General features: G+C 40.6%; 1 protein-coding gene across 1 annotated transcript in view; it reads right to left on the reverse strand.

Moving 5' to 3' along the window:
* LOC128636580 (hereditary hemochromatosis protein homolog) overlaps positions 1 to 23,872 on the reverse strand; it is a 152,779-nt gene that overhangs the window by 11,128 nt on the left and 117,779 nt on the right. Inside the window, exon 5 of the mRNA XM_053689573.1 lies at positions 7,253 to 7,357. Coding sequence (XP_053545548.1) covers positions 7,253 to 7,357 — 105 coding nt within the window. The remainder of the gene's footprint in view (positions 1 to 7,252; positions 7,358 to 23,872) is intronic.

Raw genomic sequence — 23,872 nt, forward strand, 5'->3', positions numbered from 1 at the left:
ACTATAATAAATGGATTAACCCCTAAAGCTAAGTCTAACCCTAACACTAACACCCCCCTAACTTAAATATAATTTTTATCTAACGAAATAAATTAACTCTTATTAAATAAATGATTCCTATTTAAAGCTAAATACTTACCTGTAAAATAAACCCTAATATAGCTACAATATAAATTATAAATATATTATAGCTATTTTAGGATTAATATTTATTTTACAGGCAACTTTGTAATTATTTTAACCAGGTACAATAGCTATTAAATAGTTAATAACTATTTAATAGTTACCTAGTTAAAATAATAACAAATTTACCTGTAAAATAAATCCTAACCTAAGATATAATTAAACCTAATACTACCCTATCAATAAAATAATTAAATAAACTACCTACAATTACCTACAATTAACCTAACACTACACTATCAATAAATTAATTAAACACAATTCCTACAAATAAATACAATTAAATAAACTAGCTAAAGTACAAAAAATAAAAAAGAACTAAGTTACAGAAAATAAAAAAATATTTACAAACATAAGAAAAATATTACAACAATTTTAAACTAATTACACCTACTCTAAGCCCCCTAATAAAATAACAAAGCCCCCCAAAATAAAAAATTCCCTACCCTATTCTAAATTAAAAAAGTTACAAGCTCTTTTACCTTACCAGCCCTGAACAGGGCCCTTTGCGGGGCATGCCCCAAGAAGTTCAGCTCTTTTGCCTGTAAAAAAAAACATACAATACCCCCCCCCCAACATTACAACCCACCACCCACATACCCCTAATCTAACCCAAACCCCCCTTAAATAAACCTAACACTAAGCCCCTGAAGATCTTCCTACCTTGTCTTCACCATCCAGGTATCACCGATCCGTCCTGGCTCCAAGATCTTCATCCAACCCAAGCGGGGGTTGGCGATCCATAATCCGGTGCTGAAGAGGTCCTGAAGAGGCTCCAAAGTCTTCCTCCTATCCGGCAAGAAGAGGACATCCGGACCGGCAAACATCTTCTCCAAGCGGCATCTTCGATCTTCTTCCATCCGGAGCGAAGCGGCAGGATCCTGAAGACCTCCAGCGCGGAACATCCATCCGGACCGACGACTGAACGACGAATGACTGTTCCTTTAAGGGACGTCATCCAAGATGGCGTCCCTCGAATTCCGATTGGCTGATAGGATTCTATCAGCCAATCGGAATTAAGGTAGGAATTTTCTGATTGGCTGATGGAATCAGCCAATCAGAATCTAGTTCAATCCGATTGGCCGATCCAATCAGCCAATCAGATTGAGCTCGCATTCTATTGGCTGATCGGAACAGCCAATAGAATGCGAGCTCAATCTGATTGGCTGATTGGATCAGCCAATCGGATTGAACTTGATTCTGATTGGCTGATTCCATCAGCCAATCAGAAAATTCCTACCTTAATTCCGATTGGCTGATAGAATCCTATCAGCCAATCGGAATTCGAGGGACGCCATCTTGGATGACGTCCCTTAAAGGAACAGTCATTCGTCGTTCAGTCGTCGGTCCGGATGGATGTTCCGCGCTGGAGGTCTTCAGGATCCTGCCGCTTCGCTCCGGATGGAAGAAGATCGAAGATGCCGCTTGGAGAAGATGTTTGCCGGTCCGGATGTCCTCTTCTTGCCGGATAGGAGGAAGACTTTGGAGCCTCTTCAGGACCTCTTCAGCACCGGATTATGGATCGCCAACCCCCGCTTGGGTTGGATGAAGATCTTGGAGCCAGGACGGATCGGTGATACCTGGATGGTGAAGACAAGGTAGGAAGATCTTCAGGGGCTTAGTGTTAGGTTTATTTAAGGGGGGTTTGGGTTAGATTAGGGGTATGTGGGTGGTGGGTTGTAATGTTGGGGGGGGGGGTATTGTATGTTTTTTTTTACAGGCAAAAGAGCTGAACTTCTTGGGGCATGCCCCGCAAAGGGCCCTGTTCAGGGCTGGTAAGGTAAAAGAGCTTGTAACTTTTTTAATTTAGAATAGGGTAGGGAATTTTTTATTTTGGGGGGCTTTGTTATTTTATTAGGGGGCTTAGAGTAGGTGTAATTAGTTTAAAATTGTTGTAATATTTTTCTTATGTTTGTAAATATTTTTTTATTTTCTGTAACTTAGTTCTTTTTTATTTTTTGTACTTTAGCTAGTTTATTTAATTGTATTTATTTGTAGGAATTGTGTTTAATTAATTTATTGATAGTGTAGTGTTAGGTTAATTGTAGGTAATTGTAGGTAGTTTATTTAATTATTTTATTGATAGGGTAGTGTTAGGTTTAATTATATCTTAGGTTAGGATTTATTTTACAGGTAATTTTGTTATTATTTTAACTAGGTAACTATTAAATAGTTCTTAACTATTTAATAGCTATTGTACCTGGTTAAAATAATTACAAAGTTGCCTGTAAAATAAATATTAATCCTAAAATAGATACAATATAATTAAAATGTATATTGTAGCTATATTAGGGTTTATTTTACAGGTAAGTATTTAGCTTTAAATAGTAATCATTTATTTAATAAGAGTTAATTAATTTCGTTAGATAAAAATTATATTTAACTTAGGGGGGTGTTAGTGTTAGGGTTAGACTTAGCTTTAAGGGTTAATCCATTTATTAGAATAGCGGTGAGCTCCGATCGGAAGATTAGGGGTTAATAATTGAAGGTAGGTGTCGGCGGAACAGCCAATAGAATGCGAGCTCAATCTGATTGGCTGATTGGATCAGCCAATCGGATTGAACTTGATTCTGATTGGCTGATTCCATCAGCCAATCAGAAAATTCCTACCTTAATTCCGATTGGCTGATAGAATCCTATCAGCCAATCGGAATTCGAGGGACGCCATCTTGGATGACGTCCCTTAAAGGAACAGTCATTCGTCGTTCAGTCGTCGGTCCGGATGGATGTTCCGCGCTGGAGGTCTTCAGGATCCTGCCGCTTCGCTCCGGATGGAAGAAGATCGAAGATGCCGCTTGGAGAAGATGTTTGCCGGTCCGGATGTCCTCTTCTTGCCGGATAGGAGGAAGACTTTGGAGCCTCTTCAGGACCTCTTCAGCACCGGATTATGGATCGCCAACCCCCGCTTGGGTTGGATGAAGATCTTGGAGCCAGGACGGATCGGTGATACCTGGATGGTGAAGACAAGGTAGGAAGATCTTCAGGGGCTTAGTGTTAGGTTTATTTAAGGGGGGTTTGGGTTAGATTAGGGGTATGTGGGTGGTGGGTTGTAATGTTGGGGGGGGGTATTGTATGTTTTTTTTTACAGGCAAAAGAGCTGAACTTCTTGGGGCATGCCCCGCAAAGGGCCCTGTTCAGGGCTGGTAAGGTAAAAGAGCTTGTAACTTTTTTAATTTAGAATAGGGTAGGGAATTTTTTATTTTGGGGGGCTTTGTTATTTTATTAGGGGGCTTAGAGTAGGTGTAATTAGTTTAAAATTGTTGTAATATTTTTCTTATGTTTGTAAATATTTTTTTATTTTCTGTAACTTAGTTCTTTTTTATTTTTTGTACTTTAGCTAGTTTATTTAATTGTATTTATTTGTAGGAATTGTGTTTAATTAATTTATTGATAGTGTAGTGTTAGGTTAATTGTAGGTAATTGTAGGTAGTTTATTTAATTATTTTATTGATAGGGTAGTGTTAGGTTTAATTATATCTTAGGTTAGGATTTATTTTACAGGTAATTTTGTTATTATTTTAACTAGGTAACTATTAAATAGTTCTTAACTATTTAATAGCTATTGTACCTGGTTAAAATAATTACAAAGTTGCCTGTAAAATAAATATTAATCCTAAAATAGATACAATATAATTAAAATTTATATTGTAGCTATATTAGGGTTTATTTTACAGGTAAGTATTTAGCTTTAAATAGTAATCATTTATTTAATAAGAGTTAATTAATTTCGTTAGATAAAAATTATATTTAACTTAGGGGGGTGTTAGTGTTAGGGTTAGACTTAGCTTTAAGGGTTAATCCATTTATTAGAATAGCGGTGAGCTCCGATCGGAAGATTAGGGGTTAATAATTGAAGGTAGGTGTCGGCGATGTTAGGGAGGGCAGATTAGGGGTTAATACTATTTATGATAGGGTTAGTGAGGCGGATTAGGGGTTAATAACTTTATTATAGTAGCGCTCAGGTCCGCTCGGCAGATTAGGGGTTAATAAGTGTAGGCAGGTGTCGGCGACGTTGAGGGGGGCAGATTAGGGGTTAATAAATATAATATAGGGGTCGGCGATGTTAGGGCAGCAGATTAGGGGTACATAGGGATAACGTAGGTTGCGGCGGTTTACGGAGCGGCAGATTAGGGGTTTAAAAAAATATGCAGGTGTCAGCGATAGCGGGGGGCGGCAGATTAGGGGTTAATAAGTGTAAGGTTAGGGGTGTTTAGACTCGGGGTACATGTTAGGGTGTTAGGTGCAGACGTAGGAAGTGTTTCCCCATAGGAAACAATGGGGCTGCGTTAGGAGCTGAACGCTGCTTTTTTGCAGGTGTTAGGTTTTTTTTCAGCTCAAACAGCCCCATTGTTTCCTATGGGGGAATCGTGCACGAGCACGTTTTTGAGGCCGGCCGCGTCCGTAAGCAACTCTGGTATCGAGAGTTGCATTTGCGGTAAAAATGCTCTACGCTCCTTTTTTGGAGCCTAACGCAGCATTTGTTTGAACTCTCGATACCAGAGTTAAATTTATGGTGCGGCCAGAAAAAAGCCCGCGGAGCGTTAACAGCCCTTTTACCGCCAAACTCCAAATCTAGGCCTACATCTGCACAGCAAGTAATAGGTATGGCATCACAATGGATGCATTTAAGTGTTTGCCAGAACCAAGGGTCTCATATGTGGTAGAATAACATTGCAAGTGTGGCTTATTGATTATAGGGGCAACTATACCCTTTTCATGTCCCTTTATGGTCCGGTAGGTAGTATGTCCTATAACAGCTGTTATTATCCTGCGCAGTGCATGTCCAGCATTTTCTTGGCAATTAAAGTACCAACCTGTAAAGTCAGGGGATCGAGTGAGGCTGAAAGAACAGGTGGCAACGTTCCCTAGCTGGTCTATGATGCATAAGGCAGCTTCTCAGGCAGGCCAGTGTCCATGTCACCTACATCAGGCTTAAAGATGGCGGCCGTGGTACAGACCTCAACACGGAGCGGATTTAAATTGCAGATGTCGGCAACTATTGCCTTGTCCTCTGGGTCTAGTGACCTTTCCAGTTGTGAGCGGAGGTAGTTTGCTGACTGCAGTCTTTAAATTGTCCTATGGTTTGATGGTTACGGGCATCGGCTCCTGGAGCTCACTTAAAGTGCAGCCATACCTCTCGGCAGCTGGCTCCGCCCCATAAGGAGAGTTTATATGGTGCAATAGGAGGAGTTATTGGGAGCGGTCATATGGTTCAATAGCAGGAGTTATAGAGAGAGGTTATATGGTACAATAGGAGGAGTTATAAGGAGAGGTTATATGGTGCAATAGGAGGAGTTATGAGAGGTTATATGGTGCAATAGGAGGAGTTATAGAGAGAGGTTATATTGTGCAATAGGAGGAGTAATTGGGATAGGTTATACAGTGCAATAGGAAGAGTTATAAGGATGGTTATATGGTGTAATAGGAGGAGTTATAGGGAGAGGTTATATAGTGTAATAGGAGGAGTTATTGGCAGAAGTCATATGGTGCAATAGGTGGAGTTATAAGGATGGTTATATGGTTCAATAGCAGGAATTATAGGGAGAGGTTATACAGTTCAATAGCAGCAGTTATAGGGAGAGGTTATATGGTGCAATAGGAGGAGTTATAGGGAGGGTTATATAGTGCAAAAGGAGGAGTTGCAGGGAGAGGTTATATGATGCAATAGGAGGAGTTATAGGCAGAATTTATATGGTGCAATAGGAGGAGTTATAGGGAGGGTTATATAGGACAAAAGGAGGAGTTGCAGGGAGAGGTTATATGGTGCAACACGAGGAGTTATAGGGAGAGGTTATATGGTTTAATAGGAGGAGTTATATGGATGGTTATATGGTGTAATAGGAGGAGTTATAGGGAGAGGGTATATGATGCAATAGGAGGAGTTATAGGGAAAGGTTATATGGTGCAATAGGAGGAATTATAGTGAGAGGTTATATGGTGCAATAGTAGGAGTTATAGGGAGTAGTTATTCATTGCAATAAGAGGAGTTAAAGTGAGAGGTTTTATGGAGTAATAGAAGGAGTTATAGGGAGAGGTTATATAGAACAACAGAGGTTAAAATGATATGTTGTATGGACCAAAAGAAGGAAATATGGGAAGAGGATTTATGGAACAACATGAAGATCTATAGGGAGATATTCTTCATTGAACAATAGAAGTAAAACTCTGGAGTGGTTTTAGACAGTGGTATGGCAAAATATATGGAGCTGTTTTATGGTGGAATAAGAGGAGTAAATAGAATAAATTATGACATATATTTAAGAAGGTATGGGTGGAAAAGTTCCCAAACAGGATACTTGTCCACCTTTGATCACTGAAGACATTGGTGAAATTGTATCTACTGTTTGATATTGTATTGCCAACTTTGCTTGTTCATTGGATTTTCCATTGCCTTTCACCTCCCTCTCACCTTTTGGATGGTGTTTGACCTCTCTGTGGCATGATGATTAGTCACCTCTCTTGTCCACCTGGATTCGGACCTAAGCCTGCTACTGACTACTCTTTTGCCTGAAGATTTCGTACCACTTTTGTCCACCTGGATTTCTGGTCTCTGCTGGTTCTGACTACTCCCTGCTTGGTGGATTCTACCATATTTGACTGTGGCATGATGACCCAGCCTGTCCAACTACTCTACGGTATCCTTTTACTATCCTTCACTACCTATATAGAGTCAAGTTCTGGGTTTTACTCATTGTTTTGGGGAAGTGTTACCATTTACTATCTAGCCACTTCTCAGTATCTGGGTTCTTCCCTAGACAGAATTTATTACTGTCCTAACAACAATAAGAGGAGCCATAAGGCAACATTATTTGGAACTGTAGCATGAAGAGGTTACATGAAGCAATAGGTGGAGAACAAAGGAGAATTATGTGAGCAATTTGAGAATCAATAGGGGAGTTATAGAGAGGAACAATAGGAAATGTTATATAGAGAGGTTGTAGACAATAAAAAGTAATGTTGTCTATGAGCGACAGAGAAAAGTAATAAAAGTTATTTTGTGCATCTGCATAACATGCATGTAGATAAAATATCAATAAAACGTTCATTAATTTTTTAATTTCTAACTCACCTGCATTCCTGTATCTATATATTCCAACAACAGCAATGATAACCAGAATGACAACAGCAACAATTATACCAATCAATATGCTGCCTGTGTTGCTCCCCTTGGGTTCTGTTTAGAAAATTAAATAGGACAAGAAAAGTGAAAATATGAGAACTGATTTAAACGGTTCTGTTTCAAGAAGAGCTTATTTTAGGTTCCTAATCCAAATATTTATAATAAAGTAATAACAGTAAATTCATGACATTTAAATATAATTTGGGCTATTTCAAATTTACAGTCCTTTAGAAATAACCATGGAATGTGCCTCCCATGGATTTCAAATTTTATCCTATTTCAATCTGTTTGAAATCCCTTTGATAAAATTATTAGCAGTTATTTGTAAAGCATCAACAGATTCTGTAGCGTTATAAACATTATCATGATATGAAGGTAACATTTATAGGGAACAAGTGCGTAGAGGGCCCTGAGAAAAGTTGCAATGTTGTAGTCAGCTCTTATGAAGGTGACTACAAACAGCTGGGCTCATTGGCTTACATGTGTCATGCCTCACCGCTCTAGCCATTGCTAGGGGTGCGGCGTTTCCTTCCTGCTCGTTGCCAGGGGCAGTGTCGGCTAAGGCGTCTCTTTCCTGCTCGTTGCCAGGGGCAGTGTCGGCTCAGGATGCATGCGGCGCTGATGCCGCTTGCTCCTGATGTCGGTAGGAGGTCACTGGCATGAATCCTGCGCCTATTTAAATCCTGCACTAACGATCTGTCACTGCCCAAGTATAGGTGTTACTCTGTGTGCTCCTGGGTGTGACAAATAGTTCTATGTACCTAAATACCATTGTTGCTGAACCTGCCTGTTTACTGACTACTCTACCTGCCTTAACCCTTAAACTGCTGGGCTGATCATTGTTGCTGAACCTGCCTGTTTGCTGACTACTCTACCTGCCTTAACATTTAAACTGTTGGACTGATCACTGTTGCTGAACCTGCCTGTCTGCTGACTACCCTACCTGTCTTAACCCTTAATCTGCTGGATTATTTACTGTTGCCAATCCCTGCCTGCCTGACCATTCTTGTGCTTTATCCCTGGACTGCTCTGCTGTTTCCGCGGGGAACTGTCCTGCCTGTGTTGAGTGCCATCTTCCTCATCTCATTGACTTTCTCTGCTCTGGGATATTCCCTATCATTCTGACTCGACGCCGGGATAACAAGACTACTGGCTGAGTTCGGACTGATAGAGGAGTATCCCACGAGCATTACATTTCACTTGGGCCATACAGCCAGATAAGGTGGCACAAGCTATTTATCTTCATGAACAGATGTTGGGAACCCATACCAAACAGTTGCAGAATATGGATTCCAAGCTAGAGGCTATTACCGCTCAGCTCTCCTTACTAATTGCAGCGAGGGATGCCGTTCCTGTTGCTACACCACCAGCCCCTACTTCCAGTACTGTGACTTCTTCCTCTGCTTCTGGAAGTATACCCCGGATACCCTTGCCTGACAAGTATGAAGGTACTACTGAGGGGCTTTCTAAACCAATGGAGGCAGCACTTCCGCAATGATCCTTACACCTTTCTGTCTCATCAGTCAAGGGTGACCTTTATCATTTCCTTGCTAAAGGACAAGGCCCTAGCCTGGGTCTCTCCTCTTTTGGAACAGAACTCTACACTCCTGCATGATGCTGATGAGTTCATTTCTGCTTTGTCTTCTGTGTTTGGGACTTCTGGCCATACCTCTGCTGCGGAATATTCTCTCCTGGATCTCTGCCAGGGTAATAAAACTGTGGCACAATTTGCCGTTGAGTTCCACACCTTGGCACTTGAAACCACTTGGGATGGCAGTGCTCTCAAGTCAGCCTTTAGGAGGGGTTTCCATAACGCATCAAAGATGAACTCACTTATCATGACATTCATTCTTCTTTGGATGAATTTATAGTGCTCTATATCAATCTGGACTCTCGCATTCAGGAAAGGCAAGCCGAGAGAGACCGAACAAGGAGGATCCTCCCTTCCCATCCTCCTATTCGCCCCATTTCGGCAGCATCCGCTACCCCTTCAGCAGCTCCAGTTACCTCAGTAGAGGAACCCATGGATCTCTCCTCCTTCAAACCCTTAGAGTCTGAAAGGAAAAGAAGAAGGCGACTGAGACTATATTTTTATTCGGCTAGATTTAGAGTTTTGTCGGTAACGACCCGCGTAGCTAACGCTGGCTTTTTTTCCCCGCACCTTTTAAATACCGCTGGTATTTAGAGTTCACAGAATGGCTGCGTTAGGCTCCAAAAAAGGAGCGTAGAGCATAATTTACCGCCACTGCAACTCTCAATACCAGCGGTGCTTACGGACGCGGCCAGCTTCAAAAACGTGCTCGTGCACGATTCCCCCATAGGAAACAATGGGGCAGTTTGAGCTGAAAAAAAAACTAACACCTGCAAAAAAGCAGCGTTCAGCTCCTAACGCAGCCCTATTGATTCCTATGGGAAAACACTTCCTAAGTCTGCACCTAACACCCTAACATGAACCCCGAGTCTAAACACCCCTAACCTTACACTTATTAACCCCTAATCTGCCGCCCCCACTATCGCTGACCCCTGCATATTTTTTTTAACCCCTAATCTGCCGCTCCGTACACCGCCGCCACCTACATTATCCCTATGTACCCCTAATCTGCTGCCCCTAACACCGCCGACCCCTATATTATATTTATTAATCCCTAATCTGCCGCCCCCAACGTCGCCTCCACCTACCTACAATTATTAACCCCTAATCTGCCGACCGGACCCCGCCGCTACTCTAATAAATGTATTAACCCCTAAAGCTAAGTCTAACCCTAACCCTAACACCCCCCTAAATTAAATATAATTTAAATCTAACTAAATAAATTGTTCCTATTTAAAGCTAAATACTTACCTGTAAAATAAACCCTAACATAGCTACAATATAAATTATAATTATATTGTAGCTATTTTAGGATTAATATTTATTTTACAGGCAACTTTGTATTTATTTTAACCAGGTACAATAGCTATTAAATAGTTAATAACTATTTAATAGCTACCTAGTTAAAATAATTACAAAATTACCTGTAAAATAAATCCTAACCTAAGTTACAATTAAACCTAACACTACACTATCAATAAATTAATTAAATAAAATACCTACAATTATCTACAATTAAACCTAACACTACACTATCAATAAATTAATTAAATACAATACCTATAAATAAATACAATTAAATAAACTAACTAAAGTACAAAAAATAAAAAAGAACTGTTACAAAAAATAAAAAAAATATTTACAAACATTAGAAAAATATTACAACAATTTTAAGCTAATTGCACCTACTCTAAGCCCCCTAATAAAATAACAAAGCCCCCCAAAATAAAAAAAATGCCCTACCCTATTCTAAAATTAAAATAGAAAAGCTCTTTTACCTTACCAGCCCTTAAAAGGGCCTTTTGCGGGGCATGCCCCAAAGAACTCAGCTCTTTTGCCTGGAAAAAAAAATATACAATACCCCCCCCCAACATTACAACCCACCACCCACATACCCCTACTCTAACCCAAACCCCCCTTAAATAAACCTAACACTAAGCCCCTGAAGATCTTCCTACCTTATCTTCACCACGCCGGGTATCACCGATCGGTCCAGGCTCCGATGTCTTGATCCAAGCCCAAGCGGCGGCTGAAAAAGTCCATCATCGGGCAGAAGTCTTCATCCTATCCGGGCAGAAGAGGAGATCCTGACCGGTAGACATCTTCATCCAAGCGGCATCTTCTATCTTCTTCCATCCGATGACGAGCGGCTCCATCTTCAAGACCTTCGTCGCGGATCCATCCTCCAAGATGGCGTCCCTCGAATTCCGATTGGCTGATAGGATTCTATCAGCCAATCGGAATTAAGGTAGGAAAATTCTGATTGGCTAATGGAATCAGCCAATCAGATTCAAGTTCAATCTGATTGGCTGATCCAATCAGCCAATCAGATTGAGCTTTCATTCTATTGGCTGTTCCGATCAGCCAATAGAATGCAAGCTCAATCTGATTTGCTGATTGGATCAGCCAATCGGATTGAACTTGAATCTGATTGGCTGATTCCATCAGCCAATCAGAATTTTCCTACCTTAATTCCGATTGGCTGATAGAATCCTATCAGCCAATCGGAATTCGAGGGACGCCATCTTGGATGACGTCCCTTAAAGGAACCTTCATTCTGTTTTAGGACGTCGGAAGAAGAGGATGGATCCGCGCCGGAGGTCTTGAAGATGGAGCCTCTCGTCATCGAATGGAAGAAGATAGAAGATGCCGCTTGGATGAAGATGTCTACTGGTCCAGATCTCCTCTTCTGCCCGGATAGGATGAAGACTTCTGCCCGATGATGGACTTTTTCAGCCGCCGCTTCGATCAAGACTTCAGCCGGAGGATGGACGTCTTCAGCCCCCGCTTGGGCTTGGATCAAGACATCGGAGCCTGGACCGATCGGTGATACCCGGCGTGGTGAAGATAAGGTAGGAAGATCTTCAGGGGCTTAGTGTTAGGTTTATTTATTTAAGGGGGGTTTGGGTTAGATTAGGGGTATGTGGGTGGTGGGTTGTAATGTTGGGGGGGGTATTGTATTTTTTTTTTCCAGGCAAAAGAGCTGAATTCTTTGGGGCATGCCCCGCAAAAAGCCCTTTTAAGGGCTGTTAAGGTAAAAGATTTTTTTCTATTTTAGAATAGGGTAGGGCATTTTTTATTTTGGGGGGCTTTGTTATTTTATTAGGGGGCTTAGAGTAGGTGTAATTAGCTTAAAATTGTTGTAATATTTTTCTAATGTTTGTAAATATTGTTTTATTTTTTGTAACAGTTCTTTTTTATTTTTTGTACTTTAGTTAGTTTATTTAATTGTATTTATTTGTAGGTATTGTATTTAATTAATTTATTGATAGTGTAGTGTTAGGTTTAATTGTAGATAATTGTAGGTATTTTATTTAATTAATTTATTGATAATGTAGTGTTAGGTTTAATTGTAACTTAGGTTAGGATTTATTTTACAGGTAATTTTGTAATTATTTTAACTTGGTAGCTATTAAATAGTTATTAACTATTTAATAGCTATTGTACCTGGTTAAAATAAATACAAAGTTGCCTGTAAAATAAATATAAATCCTAAAATAGCTACAATATAATTATTATTTATATTGTAGCTATATTAGGATTTATTTTACAGGTAAGTATTTAGCTTTAAATAGGAATAATTTATTTAATAAGAGTTAATTTATTTCGTTAGATTTAAATTATATTTAACTTAGGGGGGTGTTAGGGTTAGACTTAGCTTTAGGGGTTAATACATTTATTAGAGTAGCGGTGAGGTCCTGTCGGCAGATTAGGGGTTAATAATTGTAGGTAGGTGGCAGTGACTTGGGGGCGGCAGATTAGGGGTTAATAAATATAATATAGAGGTCGGCGGTGTTAGGGGCAGCAGATTAGGGGTACATAGGGATAATGTAGGTGGCGGCAGTGTGCGGTCGGCAGATTAGGGGTTCAAAAAATGTAATAGAGTGGCGGCGATGTGGGGGGACCTCGGTTTAGGGGTACATAGGTAGTTTATGGGTGTTAGTGTACTTTAGAGCACAGTAATTAAGAGCTTTATGTACCGGCGTTAGCCCAGAAAGCTCTTAACTCCTGACTTTTTTCTGCGGCTGGAGTCTTGTCGTTAGATTTCTAACGCTCACTTCAGCCAAGACTCTAAATACCTTCGTTAGAAAGATCCCATTGAAAAGATAGGATACGCAAATGGCGTAGGGGGATCTGCGGTATGGAAAAGTCGCGGCTGCAAAAAGAGCGTTAGACCCTTTCCTGACTGACTCTAAATACCAGCGGTAGCCCAAAACCAGCGTTAGGAGCCTCTAACGCTGGTTTTGACGGCTAACGCCAAACTCTAAATCTAGCTGATTGTGTCTAAAATACAAAAGGTAGAGGGTGCCACATAGGGCAATCAGGCAGGTAAACAAATGATACAAATATAGGTGAAAACCTACTCACATTCTGGAAAGCACAATTGTGCAATATGGGCAGACCGGAACCAATGAGTCGTCCGGCAGACATCTAGGCACACTTGGAGATGAAGGTATTCTTGTCCCACAAAGAAGGGAGTCCAGAGATATTCCTTATTGTCCCAGGGAATGTCAGACAGTGGTCAGTGATGGAAATCAACTCTCATTGAGGTGCAATGGCAAGAGATAACAGCCAAAGGAGTAAGCAGCAGCGAGAGAATGGATAATAAAAATGTATTTAAAAAGTTAAAACAATGGCAACGCATTTTCTCACAGCTGCAAAACGTATACCTAATGACGTCCAATAGGCAACCAGAATGATAATACACCCACAGAATGCATAATTGTCATAAACAAAAATATAACATATATATATTATTTTTATTCATTTAAAGGAGAAGTCCCAGTAATTGCAAGATCTGTATAATCTTCAAGATAACAGAATGATATCTATCATAATAATATTTAAAGCAACTCTATTAGTAAAGGCGCTATTCATCTCAAATGAAGGAAGTGGTTATAGTCGATAGTTTCGTCATCACAATGAAAGCCCAATCAAGTGGAGGGGCGTGACTGAAGTGGTTATGTATGTCAAACATTAGTATACATTACCACTAAACATCAGGACCGATGCAGAACAGTGTGACTAATGATATACCTAGATTTTCTGCAATTTATGAGAGGATAAAAAGAAAATGAATGTATAGTGTATCTACGATGATTAATCATATGTGGTCATATTTCATAAGTGAATGCGATTGTGTCAGAAATATTGGGCCCAAAAAGGAAAGAAAAGAAAAGGGGAGGGGGGGTCTGACTATAGCGTGAAAGTGATAGGGTAGCGTCACTCCACTACTGCTAAACAACACAGCTAATATGGAACGAGGGGACTGTGATCAGCCCAGATTTTTTTAATTTTATGGATAAAAATATAGAGAAATGAATCTACTATAATGTATCTACAATGATAGATCATATACAATTTTATTTCATAAGTAAATCTAATTAAATATAAGTGCAATCTTGACAAAAATATCATACCCAGAAATGGGGGAGGGGGGCATAACTATAGCATGGGAGTGATAGGTCAGCGTCATCAAAATGCAAGTGCAAATCATATCGTGAATAGGGAACAATAACAATGCCTCCCACAAGACCCCACATAGACTACCGCTAAATATATAGAATTTGTTAATCAATAGGTGCACCAATTAAAGGGTGAGAAAGGTGCAATAGAAGGTGTATAATTAAAAAGACGTATACCATACGTCATATGTATCGCAACCACTAACGTGCAAAGAGACACATAAGGAAATTATTATGAACCATAAATGATTTAGTAAAGCAACATGAAGACCCGATAGAAAAACAAGAGGAGTGATGAGCCTAAAAACACCAGCAGAACTGGAATAGGGAATGTGATATAAGATCATAAATAATGTGTAATAGGAGTGCTAGTGTGGTGTTCCTTATATCTGCGCTTATTGATTAACAAATTCTATATATGTAGCGGTAGTCTATGTGGGGTCTTGTGGGTGACATTGTTATTGTTCCCTATTCACGATGACGCTGACCTATCACTCCCATGCTATAGTCACGCCCCCTCCTACATTTCTGGGTATGATATTTTTGTCACAATCGCACTTATATTTAATTAGATTTACTTATGAAATACGATTGTATATGATCTATCATTGTAGATACATTATAGTAGATTAATTTCTCTATATTTTTACCCATAAATTTAGAAGATCTGGGCTGATCATAGTCCACTCATTCCATATTAGCTGTGCTGTTTAGCAGTAGTGGAGTGACGCTACCCTATCACTTTCATGCTATAGTCACGCCCCCCTCCCCTTTTCTTTCCTTTTTGGGCCCAATATTTCTGACATGATCGCACTTATATTCACTTATGAAATATGACCACATATGATTAATCATCGTAGATTCACTATACATTCATTTCCTTTTTATCCTCTCATAAATTGCAGAAGATCTAGGTATATCATTAGTCACACTGTTCTGCATCGGTCCTGATGTTTAGTGGTAATGTATACTAATGTTTGACATACATAACCACTTCAGTCACGCCCCTCCACTTGATTGGGCTTTCATTGTGATGACGAAACTATCGACTATAACCACTCCCTTCATTTGAGATGAATAGCGCCTTTACAAATAGAGTTGCTTTAAATATTATTATGATAGATATCATTCTGTTATCTGGAAGATTATACAGATCTTGCAATTACTGGGACTTTTTTTTGTTTATGACAATTATGCATTCTGTGGGTGTGTTATCATTCTGGTTGCCTATTGGACATTATTAGGTATAAGTTTTGCAGCTGTGAGAATGTTTATATAGCCTGATGAAACCGTGCTGTGATGCGGAGGAAAGCGTTGCCATTGTTTTAACTTTTTAAATAAATTCTTATTATCCATTCTCTCGCTGCTGCTTACTCCTTTGGCTGTTGCCATTGCGCCTCAATGAGAGTTGATTTTTATCACTGACCACTGTCTGACATTCCCTGGGACAATAAGGAATATCTCTGGACTCCCTCTGGGTGGGACGAGGATACCTTCATCTCCAAGTGTGCCTAGGTGTCTGCTGGATGACTCATTGGTTCCGGTCTGCCCATATTGCACAATTGTGCTTTCCTCAACGTGAGTAGATTTTCACCTATATTTGTATCATTTGGTTACCTGCCTGATTTGCACTATGTGGCGCCCTCTACCTTTTGTATTTTAGACCTATCTTCCTTGTGTCGTGGCGTGACACACTAGAGGAGCTTCCTGAAACCGTGGAATTTTCTGTTATTGGATAAGTCCAACGCTATAGGACACTATTTTATATTACCATTATATATGGGCTTTTGTATCATTGTAATAGTCTGTATATTTGTTTCTGCTATTTCTGAATATTTTGTTGCATTGACATACCTGTCATCATATTCCTTAAACTGCATAGAGTCCTTTCTAGATTTTTGACACACCTGTCATACATCTGTTTAAGGTAGTTTATATCACTAACCTTTTACATACATATGCGTTGGTTTATCTATGCATATATATTTGATCACTAAATACATTTAGTAATTAATATTGGCGCCTCTTATAGATACCTTCTTGGCCTAAATCTCTATTGTGTTTTGCCTGTTGTGTATCTCTATTTTACTTTCAATATTTTTATTGCGGATCTAACACCCACCAACTAAAGGACTGTGACGTTCAGCCGGGAAAAGCTAATGCTTAGAGGATAACACTGGGGTACCTGTAAGCATGGTCTCAACTAAATCCCCTCACTCCTCTTGGATCCTGGTACCTGTTACCCTTACCTTCCTTTAGAATACTGTCCACACTCAAGCCTTCATTAATTCAGGGGCAGCTTCCTGGATCACCGTTTCATGATTCAAGCTGGTTTGCCTCTTCTGCTGAAAATACATTGTCTCAAAATATCTACCCTGGATGGCACCCCCCTTGGTTCAGGCGTGATCCATTTTGAGTTAGCACCCCTGTCCCTGACTGTGGGAGTCCACCACACTGAATAGCTGCAGTTTGAGGTCATTCATTCCCCAGCACAGTCTGTTATCCTTAGTCTGCCTTAGCTTCGGGTACACAATCCACAGTTTGACTGGACTAAGGGACAACTGGCCTCCTGGGGTACCTCCTGTTTCCACTCCTGCCTTGCTAAAGTCATTACTCTGCCCACTATACAGACTCCTTCAAACCTTCCTTCAGTATACACAGACTTTGTAGATGTGTTTGAGAAAAAAGCAGCCGACTTGCTGCCACCATCCTTATGACTGCAAGATCAACCTCTTTCCTGGAGCCCCACTTCCTAAAGGGAGGATTTATCCACTATCCAAGGCTGAAACCAAATCCATGGAGGAGTATATACAAGAGAACCTAGCTAAAGGTTTCATTCATCCTTCCTCCTCTCCTGCTGGGGCCGGCTTCTTTTTGGTCAGTAAGAAGGAAGGTGGGCTCAGACCCTGCATTGACTACAGGGCCTTGAACAACATTACCACCAAGAATCACTATCCCATACCATTGATTACCAAACTGTATGACTAACTCCAGGTTGCTCGCTTTTTCATGAAACTGGACTTACGGGGGGCATATAATCTGATTCGCATCTCTCCAGGCCACGAATGGAAGACCGCCTTTAACACAAGATCTGGGCATTATGAATACCTTGTAATGCCCTTTGGGCTGTGTAACACCCCTGCAGTCTTGTAGGCATTTGTCAACGATGTCTTCCGTGACCTCCTCAACCGCACTGTCATCGTTTATCTGGATGATATCCTTGTTTTCTCTTCCACTGAGGAGCAGTGGAAGAGAAAACTGTCATCGTTTATCTGGATGATATCCTTGTTTTCTCTTCCACTGAGGAGCATCATAGGTACATGAGACAGGTGCTTCTTCGCCTCAGAGATAAACGCTTCTTCGCCTCAGAGATTCCAAGCTAGAAAAGTGTGAGTTTGATCAAGTGCAAATCCAATTCCTTGGTTATGTCATCTCGAAGGAGGGTTTTGCCATGGATCCTGCTAAACTCACCGCGGTACTAGAATGGCCTCAACCTACCTCTTACCGCAAGTTTATAAAGAACTTTTCTCAAACAGTAGTTCCTCTCATTGAATAAACAAAACAGAAAAAAATGTAAACATTTGCCTCCTGAGGCCGAAAATGCCTTCTCTTGCCTGAAAAAGGCTTTCTGTTCAGGTCCTGTGCTCCGCCATCCTGATCCTGACCTATAGTTCACTTTAGAGGTTGATGCCTCCGAGATAGGGGCTAGAGCAGTTCTCACCCAAAGGGACGCTTTGACTTCCAAGTCACAACCTGTAGCCTTTTTCTCTAAACGCTTTACTCCTGCTGAAAGGAACTATGATGTGGGTAATCGTGAACTCTTAGACATTAAGATGGCCTTGACTGAATGGCGTCATTGGTTAGAGGGCAGCGCCAATCCTATTCAGATTCTCACCGACCACAAGAATCTGACTTACCTAGAGTTTGCTCATTGACTCAATCCTCGACAGGCCAGGTGGGCCTTGTTCTTTTCTTTTTTAACTTTGTGGTCTCTTATCTTCCTGGGACCAAGAACAAGAAGGCGGATGCCCTTTCCCATCAGTTACCTCATTCAAGTGATTCCTCAGAAGCTCCTATTGAACATATCATACCCCCCTCCTGTGTGGTTGCTCAACTCAATACAACCCTTCTGCAAAGATTTCAATGTGCTCAGTCTAGTAAACCTCCTGGAGCCCCCATGTCCTCCGATATCCTCTTTGTACCCCTGAATCTACGTATCCCTGTGCTAGCCTGGGCTCATGATAGCAAACTCTCAGGACATTCCGGTTCGACTAGGACTTTCAAGCATCTTTCCCAACATGTTTGGTGGCCTATTATCAAGTCTGATGCTCAGGATTAGTCAAAGCCTGCACAACTTGTGCTGCCAACAAGACTCCCCGGTCTTTGCCTCCTGGCTTCTCCATCCATTGTCCATTCCCAAACAACAATGGACACACATAACAATGGACTTCATTGTGGATCTTCCTCCTTCTGACCACCATACAGTTATCTGGTTTGTGGTGGAATGCGTTTCTAGACTGGCTCACTTTGTACCACTAAATAAACTACCTTCTGCTCAAGAGTTATCATCCCTTTTTCTTTTGCTTGTAGTACAACTGCATGGCATTTCTGTGAATATTGTTTCCGACAGAGGTTCACAGTTTATCTCTACCTTTTGTAAATTGATTGGAACCACTGTTTCCTTGTCCTCTGGCTACCATCCACAGACCAATGGACTAACAGAGAGCAAACCAGGATCTTGAATCCTACCATAGAGCCTTTGTCAATGCTAGCCATACCAACTGGTCTGAGTTGCTACCCCTAGCTGAGCTGGCAAGAAACATTCATTGGCACTCTTCTCTCGATGTTCTCCATTTCAAGCCGCAGCAGGGTATCAACCTCATGTGTTCCCTCTTTCAACTCCACTGGGGTCCCTGCCACAGACCAACACGTCATGAGACTCACCACTCATTGGCAATGTATTCGCTCTCAGCTACGTTCAGCTGTCTCTAGATATAAGAAGTTTGCTGATAGTCATAGGACTTCTGTACATGCCATCCCAGTGGGTGAACGTGTTTGGATATCTACTCGGCACATGTGTCTACGTTAACCCTGTCACAAATTGGGGCCTAGGTTTATCGGCCCTTACAAGGTCCTGAAAAGACTGTCTCCTGTTGCCTACAAAGTGGCCTTGCCAAAAACCCTATGCATACATCCAGTCTTCCACATCTCTCTACTTAAAACTTACATCAAGAATAGGTATACCCGGCTCCGAGCTCCTCCGCTCCTGGTCCGTGGTGACCCCGAATACGAGGTAGCTAAGATCCTGGACTCCAGATACAGGCGCAGACAACTGCAATACCTGATACATTGGAAGGGTTACTCCCTGGCAGATCCTTCCTGGGTTCCTGTCTGTGATGTGCATGCTCCATCTCTGGTCTCCAAATTCCATACTGCTCATCCTTTGAGGTCAACTCTGGTTCCCAGAGGGAACCCTTGAGGAGGGGGCTTTGTCACACAGTGCCGCTCTAGCCATTGCTAGGGGCATGGCGTCTCCTTCCTGCTCATTGCCAGGGGCAGTGTCGGCTCAGGCGTCTCTTTCCTGCTCATTGCCAGGGGCAGTGTCAGCTCAGGATGTGTGCGGTGCTGACATCATCGCTGCACGCTCCTGATGCCAGTAGGAGGTCACTGGTGTGAATCCTGCGCCTATTTAAATCCTGCACTAACGATATGACACTGCCCAAGTATAGTTGTTACTCTGTGTGCTCCTGGGTGTGACAGATCGTTCTATGTACCTAAATACCATTGTTGCTGAACCTGCCTGTTTACTGACTACTCTACCTGCCTTAACCCTTAAACTGTTGGACTGATCATTGTTGCTGAACCTGCCTGTTTGCTGACTACTCTACCTGCCTTAACCCTTAAACTGCTGGACTGATCAATGTTGCTGAACCTTCCTGTTTGCTGACTACTCTACCTGCCTTAACCCTTAAACTGTTGGACTGATCACTGTTTCTAAACCTGCCTGTCTGTTGACTACTCTAACTGTCTTAACCCTTAATCTGCTGGATTATTTACTGTTGCCAATCCCTGCCTGCCTGACCATTCTTGTGCTTTATCCCTGGACTGCTCTGTTGTTGCTGCTGGGAACTGTCCTGCCTGTGGTGAGTGCCATCTTCCTCATCTCATTGACTTTCTCTGCTCTGGGATATTCCCTATCATTCCGGCTCGACGCCAGGATAACAAGACTACTGGCCGAGTTTGGTCTGATAGAGGAGTATCCCACAAGCATTACAACATGCTAAGGGGGTTTGAGGGGATAACAAAGGCGGAGAGGAACTGGGGTCATGAAAGGTTAGTATAGGTTGTATGCATCACAGAACAATAGAGTATTTAAGGAGTGCTAGAAGCTTTCAAAACTAGGGGAGTGAGGCAGAGAGTTCTGCAAAGTAGGGGAGAAGTCCTGTAGATTGGAATGTGAGGTAACAAGAGAGAAAGAGGTCGTGAGCAGAGCGAAGGGGATGAAAAGGAGAGTATCTGGAGACAATGTCTGAGCTATAGGGGGAGCAGTGCAATTGAGAGTCTTGTATGTCATGAGCAGAGTGAAGGGGATGGGAGGGAGAGTATCTGGAGACAATGTCTGAGCTATAGGGGGGAGCAGTGCTATTGAGAGTCTTGTATGTCAGAGTCAGAATTTTGTGTTTAATTACACATTTCAATTAAGTGTTTGAAATGCATTTATGGTATGATTGTAAACTGAAATAGCAAAAAGGGATCAAGGATGCACTTGTAGTCGATCAGATGTTTCAGAAAGATTTATTTGAAGAAAGTTTTAAAAAACTTTTTCTTAGACAAGTGTGAGGGGTTTGTTCCACCCCAAGGACTGCTTGCTGACGCGTTTCGGCTCCACAGGCTGTAATCGTAGCTGCAGTCACTTGCTCTAATGATCCTTAAGTACCATTTAGAGCCAGCTAATAGGTTAAAATCAGTTACCCTTAAAATCTACATATAACATATATGGACACAATTAGACAATGTTTATATGTCCATATAAAGGCTTAATACTAATATATATACTTAATACTTTATATGGACATATAAAAATTGTCTAATTGTGTCCATATATGTTATATGTAGACTTTAAGGGTAATCTTTGTTCCGCCCCAGGTAAAAAAAAAAGGGTGTAACTGATTTTAACCTATTAGCTGGCTCTAAATGGTACTTAAGGATCATTAGAGCAAGTGATTGCAGCTACGATTACGGCTTGTGGAGCCGAAACGTGTCAGCAAGCAGTCCTCGGGGTGGAACAAACCCCTCACACTTGTCTAAGAAAAAGTTTTGTCCATTTATGAACTTTTAAAATTTTCTTCAAATAAATCTTTCTGAAACGTCTGATCGACTACCAGTGCATCCTTGATCCCTTTTTGCTATTTGAATCACTGAAACGAAGGAATTGCACGGAGGTGAAGGCGTTTTTCCTGGAAGCATAGCCCACTCACCTCTCGCGAGAACCTGAATGCCGGGGGAATTGATCCTGTGACGTCAGACGCCGAGATACCTCGAGATCTGGAAGACGGAGCTGAACTAAGCGGAGCAGTGTGATCTGCAGTCCACGTCCAAGAACGCATCAGCGGATAGTGGTACCGTATAGTCGGAGAGCTCTGAAGGTATTGAGAGGTATGGCTGTATCTACCAAGCACGTTATTTCTTGATCCCTGAAGCGGAGGTGAGTGGTGAAGGAGCGTACCAAGTCAGCTTTCTTATACCGGGTTTATAAGTGATTTTACCGGTGGCAATATCAACTGAGATATATGTATGCAAGTAGACTTTCTTTGGGGAGTAATTTGGTGCCGATAACTTTTGTACTATTTTATGATTGTAAACTGGCCCATATGTATATGGGCCAGATTACAAGCGGCGGACTAATTCATGAATGCACGCAAGGTAAAAAAAAAAATAGTGCTGTCAGGTTAGCACTGGTATTACATGTTGAATGTAATAAGTTAGCTCATGAGCTAACTTCAGGACTTTGGATATCGCGACCATGCTTACTCCCTCATAGACTTCTATGGGGCACACTAAAGAAAGCCTTTTCTATTTATTGTTCATGGGCTAACCCGAAACTGCGCTAGACCAACTGTACTAAAGCCACAGATGTGTTAGAAATACTTTACATTTCTATTTTTCTTCACTAAGAAGAGAATATTATTTTTATTTTTAAATATATATTTTTTATATGTATATATTTTTGTATATATAATACTGTATACCAAACTGTAATACTTTATTTTAATAAATTTGTTGTAGTGTATTCTGTGAATTTATTTTTTAACCCTCTCAAGTCGCGTTAATTTCTCTAGTGCTATTTAGGCTTTTGCTTGAGCACAACCCATAACTTTCAACTTGTAATATCAGTGCTATTTAGCATGGTCCCGATATTCATTAAAAATAATGGGTACGCTAGAGCGATGAGGGCCGTGATAAAACTTCTATGGTAAATCTGATTTAATATCATTAGTGCGCCTCTTGTATTCTCCTTTATTTGAGTAATTCAACTCTAGGATTCCATCCCATCAGAAATCCCTTTCCTGTAGATTTTAGGATTTTTTTTTTCTAATGATACCCTTTGAGCCTATTGAAAACAAATGTATCCTTCCCTTGAGTGTTCACTCAGTTCTCAGGTTAATAAATCACATAGACTTTGTTCACCTTAGTGCTGTCAATCATTTTCGGTCACTAAAGCGGCTGCTAAATTTTTTTTATACCATCCAACAGCTTACAAAGCTGTTAAATTTTCATTTTGCATTAGTGGCAGGGGACCATTTTTTTCTTCTACTATTGAAGTCAATAGAAGATGAAAAATGATTATTGAGGCCAATTAAATTTTGTGACTTGTCTTATGCTGTTGTTAAAAGGACTAGTTTTTAGCTAGGGGTAAAAATGTCATTTACAGCTAGTATTGCAACATGAAACATTTTTAAAACATATAAATCAATTAATTATTCAATAATTCATATGAATAATTGAGAATTATGTTGACTGAAATTTTCAAACCTTTTAGGTCATCCAACTTTAGTTAGGCATTCCATTAGTTTCAGATGAATGTAGTTAACAAACATTTGTTTAATGAAATTCATTAAAACAAATTAAATGCCTACAATGAAAACATAAAATAAAAAACTACCTACACCAATTAACCCCTACACTATTTAACCCTTAAACCATCACAACCATAATCGCAATAAATCACCCTACACTATGAACCCCTAAATTGCCACAAACCCATCTGTGCCGAATTAATGAATTAGGCAATATTCAGACGAATACAGATTTGTCTGAATACAAATGTATATGTCAAATAAATATGAATAGAAAGTCAAGTATAAAAATTAATGGAAGCTTGTAATGATATTTTTCATTATTATTGAATCACATCTTAAAGTGTCATATATTACATTTGTAGCTATTCTGTATGAGTATGCACAACAGAACTTATAGATACATCTACATTGTTTTAGGTTCCTGCTACCATTT

Source organism: Bombina bombina, chromosome 7 (assembly GCF_027579735.1).
Source record: "Bombina bombina isolate aBomBom1 chromosome 7, aBomBom1.pri, whole genome shotgun sequence".
Lineage (NCBI taxonomy): Eukaryota > Metazoa > Chordata > Amphibia > Anura > Bombinatoridae > Bombina > Bombina bombina.